This window comes from Mus caroli, chromosome X, assembly GCF_900094665.2.
Source record: "Mus caroli chromosome X, CAROLI_EIJ_v1.1, whole genome shotgun sequence".
In the NCBI taxonomy this organism is placed as follows: Eukaryota; Metazoa; Chordata; class Mammalia; order Rodentia; family Muridae; genus Mus; species Mus caroli.
In genome coordinates this window covers 40,581,643-40,590,815 of record NC_034589.1, presented here as the reverse complement: position 1 = coordinate 40,590,815, position 9,173 = coordinate 40,581,643, and the positions used below count along the sequence as shown (strand labels likewise).

Sequence of the window (9,173 nt, the reverse complement as noted above, 5' to 3'; positions counted from 1 at the left end):
GGTGACTGTTAACCATCAATCTAATCCTTTCAGAAACCCGGGAAAGGGCAGTCCTTAGAGGGACTGTGGGCTTCCCAAAGAAACACTATGCTGAGAAAGACCAATAGCACTCATAAGCAGAGGAGTTCTTTGTGCAAGAAGGGGAGAGCGCCCCAAGGTACAGAGGTGCAGAATAGGTAGAACAGATTGAAGGGAAAGAGAATTTCTACTGCACACATCTGTCAGGGGAACTCAGGCTCACTGTTGGGGGCATATGGAGAAGTAGAAATTTTAAGGGGCCATGAGCTGTGGGAGCTGTGGGTTTCGTTCTCCATCCCCGAGTGCACCCCACAGTCAGGCAACAGTTGGTCCTGTGGGACCAGCCTGGGCTCTGGATGGGGAGGGGGAGTCTCGCGATTGGTGAGGGGGGGCGGAGAGGGGAGGGCGATGGGGGGAGGCCATGACGTAGGGTGGGTGGACGGAAGTGGGGCAGGGTTGAGGGTTATTTAAAGAAGGTGGGGGGCGAGCGAAGGGGTTGGAAGCTAGTATTCTCCACCCCTGCTCTAGCAAGCTCTTTCCAGAGCAGCCACCGCTGTCGCCCAGGAACCTCCCTTCTCCCCTTCCTCGTCCCACCTCGTCTTTCCCGCTCCAACGCCATGGAGCCGGACACGGCCACAGAGGCAGCCACCGTGGCAGTCTCGGATGCCAGAGCCACAATCGTGGTTGTAGAGGATGAGCAGCCCGGGCCGTCCACCTTTAAAGAGGAGGGAGCAGCTGCCGCCGCCACCGAAGGCACCAAGGCCACTGAGAAGGGCGAGAAGAAGGAGGTAAATAGGAAAGGGGTGTGTGCGCGCGCTCTGTGTGTGCTGGACACATCCCGTGCCTGGCCCCTCACAGGGGCCCAAACCCTGACCTTTTGGCGCCGACAGGTACCAAGATCACTGCAGGGATGGGGGCAGCAGGGCGGCAGAACCATCTAGCATTCCCTCCCCTCCCCCTTTCCTGCTGGCCGCCTGCTGAGCGGGGGCGGGGCAGGGCGGGGGCGCGGCCCGGTAGCGGGGTATCCCGATCCTGAGCCCCGAGTCTCTCCTAGACTCGGGCCCCCCTCTACCTTCCCGGAACTGGGGGAACCTTGTGGGGGATGGGACTGTGCAGGAAAATGCCTCCGCGCCTCTCTCTCTCTCTCTCTCTCTCTCTCTCTCTCCCTCTCTCTCTCCTTGTTCGCTCTTCTACCCCCCTCTTCCCGTCGGCCTCTGCCTGGGAAATCTGGGCCCTTCAGTCCCACCATCTCGCTGAAGGGGATTTGTCTTGGGCTTATTTTTGTAATTTAAATTTCAAGGTGCTACTGGTGGTGGTGGTGGCGGGCAGGAGGGGAAGAGGGAGAATGGTTGGAAGATAATGCTTGCTGTGATTGGCAGTGTCTGTCTTTGGGATTACAGAAATAAAAAAAAATAATCTCTCATGTTCCTTTGATCCTTGCCTCATGGTGAGGAGGGGGTGTTATGTCAAGAAAACATCCTCTCTGCGATTTATCTTACAACCCTCACACTGAGGAACCATGCTGTCTTCGGAAAATATCCAACCTTTGCACCCTCTCCCTCTCCTGCCCCGCCCCTGATGGTATAGTGTTTCACTCTCGGACACCCAGATGACTCCCCTTATCTGGTCTTTGGCCTTCCAGCCTTTCACTTCCCTTGCCTAGTGGGGAACCATTCACTCCTGGACAGGTTTGTTTTAAACGTTGTAAAGTCCTACTCTGTAGGATGAACACAGGAGAGAAGACCACTGTCACACCTATTACAGACAAATCCAGGAAGTAGGTATTATCTCCCATGAATATACAAGTAAAATTATACAATGCTTTGAAAAATCGATGTTAAAGAATAGGGTGGAACATAAGAAGTTTTGATGTATAATAAAATTGCAGAACAGATCGTTTATAGGTGGATTTCCCCCCATTTAACAATATACACGATGATTTAAAAAATGGTGGGTAATTGAAATTATGCTTTAGGAATCTCAAGTGACTTTGTATAAATCATTATACAATGGCATATGACTAAATGAATAGCTTTTGGGGGAAAATTAACACATTTTGCCTTGAATTAGAAGAACGATGCTAAATCCATTAGTTAGTTAAGTTGATTAAACAGAAAGTGCTAAGTGAAAATCATGGGAAACACTGGGTGTAAGATGTGCGTGGTACTTAGATCATTAAGACGGCACAGATCATTAAAGCTGGACCAGATACCAAGTATTTGGTTAAGAAATTAAAAATGCATCTAGTGTCTTTTATTCTCTGGACTAGGCAAATATAAGTGTTAATTATTTCTTCTTCTTCACATGGGACTCAATGTTGAATTTTGAAATTGTATAAGTTTTTGGATTTCCATTTTGAAAAGATCAATAAAAATACATGTAATAAGCATGAAGTGTATTGCTGTATTTTCATGAACTCTGTATGCTATTATGAAGGAACTTCATTTATCCACTCAGAATAGAAGCTGCATTTCCTGGATCTCTAAACATTCTTATTTTGGTCAATCTTTTTTTTTTTTTTAATTTAATTTTCAATTGTCCTTAAAAGCTAAGTTTGGGATGGGATGGGAGAAAAGGTTAAGAGCTCTTGACATATAATCATGAAAACTAGAATTTGGATTCTACCAACTACATAACGCAGCAGCACACATCCGAAGACCTCATCTTTAAGAGTGACAGAGATAGGATAGGGCAATTTCTGGGGCTTGGTTGCTGCAAGCCTAGTGAAGAAAAGGCAGTTCTTGGTTGAGGGACAGACTCTGCCTCAAGGAATAAGTGGAAATGATAGAAGACACCTGGTGTTCTCTTCTGTCCCTCCACACTGTACCTGGGGTCATCACACCCACATGTGCGTACACCCACACAGATATATAGAAATGCACATAAATAAATCCTTTAAAATATTAAGTATATTTTGTACTACTTGAATCTGTAAGGGGTTCACATTTATCCTTTCCTATAACCTTAGGTTAGTGTACTTTGACAGTGTTACAAAGCCAGTTGACATTAAGCATGCTAATTTCCCTCAACTAAATAACCATTTCTCGGACTCTTTTTTTTTTTAGTAATAATAACTTCTAATTATTTGTTTCTAATAATTCTTTCTGTCTCCTCGCTAGCCAGCTATTCACTTACAACTTTTAAAGACCTCATCTACTTTCATCAGAAGAAATTTATCTACCATAAAATCATGAAAATACCAGTGAAGCCCAACCCCAAGGATAAAGGATGCTACTATACAAGAAGAAGCATTTTAGTTTTGGAGTTCTGCCATCTATTCCTGGTGTCCATGATAAACCTTTTTTGGTGGTCTTTACTATGTCGTTTGCTACTGCTTTCATTTCTTGGGGCATGCAAAGTTAGATTATCAAATGCGGTAGAACTGGATAAAAATAAGTGTAAATACACTTTTGAATGAAGAGTGCTTTCATGCTGAATCAAGCAGATGAGCTATCAGTGAACTGATTGTGATGTTTAGCCCACACAGGGGTATTTTCTTCTTACCTTCTAGTTCTTGAACTTACTTGGCTAAGTGACAGTTGGATTACTTAGGAATGTAGAAATAGATAGTATTTTGCAGGAGTTAAAACACCAAAGTCATGGTCTTTAAGGCAAACGTTTTTGGTAAGCTTGTGTTACATTCTCTTGGAATCAATACTATATGATCTGCACATATATATAAAAAAAAGGCAGGAACGTGCATTAGCTGGGACAAAGAAGAGTTCACCAGAAGTTGGAGGGGATAGAGAAGAGGTGTGAAAATGACCAAATGTATTATACACATTTATGAAATGGTCGAAAAATATATTAAAGACTGCAAGATGGTAAAATCAACAAGTATCCCATTAGCCAAATCTTATTTACCCTTTATCTTTTCTTGTATGAGAAATTTATTTTGGGACACATACTCAAATAGAAATAAGAAGGTTGAAAAGGTAGGTTTTTGAAAAAAAAATTAAGGAATTTGTTGTGGAGAGAAAATAAAACGTCGTGTCAATGAAGTGGTTAATAGTACTCCTCACGATGAGGGATTCAATTAGTGTGTGATTAAATTTTTAAGCACAGAAGTAATGAATACATATTTTCCTGAGATGTAATTCTCTGAAAGTGAAGTTTTCCTCACACTACACACACACACACACACACACACACACACACACACACACAAAGGTTAAGTAACTGTTACTATTTTAAAACTTGAAAACTCCGCCTCATTGATCTTTTAAGATAAAGATGTTAATTTTGATATCTAAGAGTCAGTTGCTTTGAAAATGAGACTTGTACTATACGTGGCATTTTATATTTGCTTAAGACAGGGTTTCTCTACATAGCTTTTGCTGTTCTGGAACTCTCTATGCAGACCAGGCTGTCCTTGAATTCACATAGATCTACTTGCCTCTGCCTCCCAAGTGCTGATATTACAGGCATGTACCACGATTCACAGCATATGTGACATGTTGAAAGTATGGTCTTGAAAGTGTCTTTCTCAGTTTCTATTCCAATACACCAAGAATTACATTCAAGACATCTCATGAAGTTGATCATAACACATGAGACGCTGTAAATCAAAATGGTTGGTATGTGATTAGTGCTCCAAAGTAGGACTCTGACCAAGGTCAAGGTCCATAATTTTTGTTTGAATTTCCTCAAAATAAAACGTCTAGCAAATGTTGGGAGACAGTCATTAATTATTGGAAGCATTCTTTTTTCTTGCTTAAGGTCCTATTCCGATGCTGAATTATTCTGTAAGATTTTAACAGCACGTTGACAAAAGTTGTGACGAATGTGAACTCACTTCTTTTGGTTTTGCTTTAATTTCTGAAAAGTGTCTGTTTAAACTCAAATATTCTTGGTATTGATCTGGATGGATAGGTTCTTGCTTTTGTTATGTTATCTTTTGATTTCTCCTAGAGAAGGCTATTTACTCTATGTCTGTCCTGATATTTAAATCAATAGGTTTGCTTTTTTTTTTTTTTTTTTTTTACAAAATGTGGGATACATAGGATATTAACCCTGAACTTCTAGGTTGTTTTAGACTTTTTAAGTAACTAATCGATGCTAGTGTTCACTAAATTACAACTTTAAAAGTATCAACAGTTAATAGAGGATAGCTCTGATGAATCCCTCCTATAAAATATTCTTGTAACACGAATATGCAGAATCATTTTCTTTACAGAGGGAATAAAGTGACCAGTTTGAAGCTGTACTATTGGGTTATTTTAAGAGTATGAGATCGTGTTGCACTATATAAAAATATACATGCTTTAATTAGTCTAGGAAAACAAAATTTAAAAGTGTCATTTCAGGAACAGAAGCCAGAGTCTTTTATTTTGAAAGTCTGGCTTGTTTCCAGTACATAAAGAACTGTTTGGGAGACTTATTATTTACATTTCTTGAATTCTTTGGTTTGTGGTTGAACATTAGCCTGTTCGGGATTTCTAAGTCTCTTATATTATGGTTATACATTTCTTCTGCTTTAATTAAAAAATAGATGAAAAGGCCCAGTGTTTTATTTTTGATTTTTATTCTAATTAATGCCATCTCTCTGATATTTTAGTTTTTTTTTTATTGGATCTCAGGTACACAGAACTGGATTAATCATAAGACTTGCTTCATAACTTTCATCGTTGCTACAATGTGTGTCCCTCAGTGATTTATTTATCAAGTTATTTAATTATTTTTATCTTCCTTCAAGGGAGAATATCTACCAGCTTAAAGACCTTGCTTTGCAACTGGCTGATATTTATTTCCTTTGAAATTCTAGAAAATCACTTCTCCATTTCAACTCAAACTTGCTGCTAAAGCTTCTAAATCTGAACAGGAAATGGATCCAGAATATGAAGAGAAAATGGTAAATATACCCTTGGTAAGGTGGTAAACAGCATGTTTCTCTTTGTTTGTTTGTTTGTGAAATAGTCCTAATTTCTGTGATTATTGATGTACACTACCATACACGGCTTTTTGATAACTTTTACAGAAATATCAAAGATGAAAAGACTTGTCTGTTTATGATGCATAATCCGATTTCAGAGTATAAATGCAATTTACTTATTAAATTGTCTCAACCATTTTCTCTGTGCATGTGTGTGTCTGTGCATGCGAACATGTGTGCGTGCATGTGTGTATGTGTGTGTATGTATGTATACACATGCGTGCGTGCATGTGTGCGTGTGTGTAGGCCAGAAATGCCTGTCAGGTATATTTTTCTGTCACTGCTCACCTTAGTTTTTGATCTTGGATCCCTCTGACTTATCTTGAGGAAGGGTTTGGACAAGGTCCTTCTTTTTCTTTTTCTTTCTTTCTTTCTTTTTTTTTTTTTTTTCCAGACAGGGTTTCTCTGTGTAACCCTGGCTGTCCTGGAACTCACTTCATAGACCAGGCTGGCCTCGAACTCAGAAATCCACCTGCCTCTGCCTCCCGAGTGCTGGGATTAAAAGCGTGCGCCACCACTGCCCGGCTGGATAAGGTCCTTCTTAATTATACTTCACCTTAACTAATTTTTTTCATTGACTTAACTAAGAGTTTACAGATTTGATAAGGCTGGATGGCCAGTGAAGTCTAGAGATCCATGCATTTCCTTTGTTGATGCTGGGAATACAGGTGTATGCCACTATACCTAGCTTTTTAAGTGGGTGTTAGGGATTTGAACGCAGGGTGTTATACCTTTGTGACAAGCACTTTACTCATGGAACCTTCTCCCCAGCCAACAATTACATTTTATTGAATAAAATAATCTCATTTTCAAAGGAGAAAATTAAAGATATCAGAAACTATGTGGAATAGTTGGGATGAGAACTCATGCATCACTTTTTCTTGATGTTCTTTATCCAATACTAAGGTGCTGTAAGACAAAGACATTTTGTGTACTCAGTGGTGAAGGGATCGGTGGATGGCAGTATCAGTGTGGCATTGTACCCTGTGGGAAATGCAGTCACAATACCAGATCAGCATTTTTCCTTTTCAAATTATATATAAGCAAATGCTATACATTAGCAAAATGTATAGTATGATAATACAACATTAGAGGCATATTCAGACTTATTAACTCAATTCATTACATACTATGTATTACATGGTTAACTAGTGTAATCTTAGTTGAGCCCCATATATTGCTTTTGTGACTTGTTTAATTTTCAGACACCAAGGACCAAATAGCTAGTTGAAACTGATTCCCCACCCCCAGAAGGACTATTTTTGCAGTTTTGAAACTAAATAGAGAAGAAATATGTGTTTTAGTTGCTGATAGCTATTTTTACAGGAGTCTGTGCCTTAATGTTTGAGACCACATCTAAGGAGACAGTTAATGTTTTAACAGTTCTAAGAACAACATTCCAGAGAGGATAACATGAATTGGGGAAGCTTTGGCCTCCTTCCAGCATGTGATCTGCATGTACTTTTCTAAGTCTTGTATCTATGCTAATGAAGTCTGTAAGTTTCTGGTGTTATTAATTTTTCACCGGTAATCAAGTATTCTCTGCTGAATAGTCAGAGAGTGACTATTAAGTAAAAGGAAAAAATCTTTATTTCTTCCTTTGTTTAGGATGAAGTAAACTCTTGATCTTTTAACATTTTGTTGTGAACCAGTTTATTTTTATTTTTCTATTTTTCTTATATAGAAAATAGTTTTTTTTTTACTATATTCTGATTATGTTTTCCCTTCCTCTAATACCTCAGATTCTCCCTACCTCGCCTCCCATCTAAATCCACACCCTTTTTTTCTTTTATTAGAAAACAAATAGGCATCTAAGAATAAAAATAAAATAAAACAACCTATTTATTTTGATAGTGTAGATTATATGTAATGCTTAGGTACTTATTGAAAATTTAGACTACACATCAGCATTAAGTGTGGAAATACTTAATATATGTGAACTACTTCACATGTATGTGTGCATATATTTTTCTCTAAGTTCTGTTTCCTCGTGTAGAAATCTTACACACTAGTAGCATAAAATATAAATTTTCAGATTGATGTAATTCAAAGAAGTGTCATTACATTATTGTACCATGACATTGAAAATATTTTTGAGAGCAGCTGGTAGTCTATTCCTAGATTTCAGTTATTTCTAAATGCAGCTTGGTAATTTGCAAACTTTGTAGTATGTATGGATTATAACATATGTATTTTATTCATTCATTTATAATTATTTTTGAGATAAGGTCTCTCTTTGTAGTCCTAGCTGTACTGTAACTTGCTCTGTGAACCAGGCTGGCTTTGAACTCGTAGAGATTTTTCTACCTCTGCAGAGCAATGCTAGAATTAAAGTTGTGTACCACCATGCCTGGTTCCAATATATATGTGTTTCTATCTTTAGAACATACATAATTGATGCAATTTTTTAGTTAGAGAAAAAGAAGATCATGTTTTAGAAAGAGAATTAATTTTCTAATTTTGACTTTCTGATCTTTCTGTCATATTGGGCACTGAGAATTGAACTGTTGGCCTTGGGAATACTGCACTATACTTCCAACCCCAAGGGTATACTTCTTTTGGGAGCATTTACTAAATTTGTCAGGTCATTTTTCTTCTGTTCAAACTACTTGAAATAGCATTTTAAAATTTGATTACTTACAATCTGGGGAAGCTTGGAATGTTCCTTGCCCATTCTGTGCCTCCATTTTATCATCTGTAAAATGGGTACGACCCTAGCGGTCACCTCATGGATTCCAAAGGGAATTCAGTAGATTAATATGTTAAAAGTGCCAAGGATGTTGCATAATGAAGCAGAATATAAATGCTTAATAACTAACTTTGAATGAACATAAAAAGCAAATCTTTCCCTTTCCCTCTCGTTTGTAAATTAGAAAGCAGACCGAGCAAAGAGATTTGAGTTTTTACTGAAGCAGACGGAACTTTTTGCACATTTCATTCAGCCTTCAGCCCAGAAGTCTCCGACATCTCCTCTCAACATGAAACTGGCTCGTCCTCGAGTAAAGAAAGATGACAAGCAGAGCTTGATTTCTGTTGGAGAGTATGCAGTCTTCTTTCTACTTTCTTCCCTTTCCCTTTTTCTCTCCTCCTTCGCCATTCCATTTGCTCAGTATAACTTTCTATGAATAGCATGGTTATTGACAATGTAAATATGTTTTGGAGACAGTGATCTTTGTTATTGTTTTTTCCTTACCAGAACTTAATTAGTTCAAAAATCAACCAA

General features: G+C 38.7%; 1 protein-coding gene across 4 annotated transcripts in view; it reads left to right on the top strand.

Annotated features, from left to right (window-relative positions):
* Nucleotides 1-418: 418 nt before the first annotated feature.
* Nucleotides 419-9,173, top strand: part of Smarca1 (SWI/SNF related, matrix associated, actin dependent regulator of chromatin, subfamily a, member 1) — a 73,808-nt gene continuing 65,053 nt past the window's right edge. For 3 of the 4 annotated variants that reach the window (XM_021152993.2, XM_021152994.2, XM_029473584.1), the window contains exons 1-3: nt 419-806; nt 5,783-5,884; nt 8,824-8,990. In XM_021152993.2, the coding sequence (XP_021008652.1) occupies nt 636-806; nt 5,783-5,884; nt 8,824-8,990 (440 nt within the window). In that variant the 5' untranslated portion in view covers nt 419-635. The remainder of the gene's footprint in view (nt 807-5,782; nt 5,885-8,823; nt 8,991-9,173) is intronic. The other variant, XM_021152995.2, reaches the window with a different exon arrangement.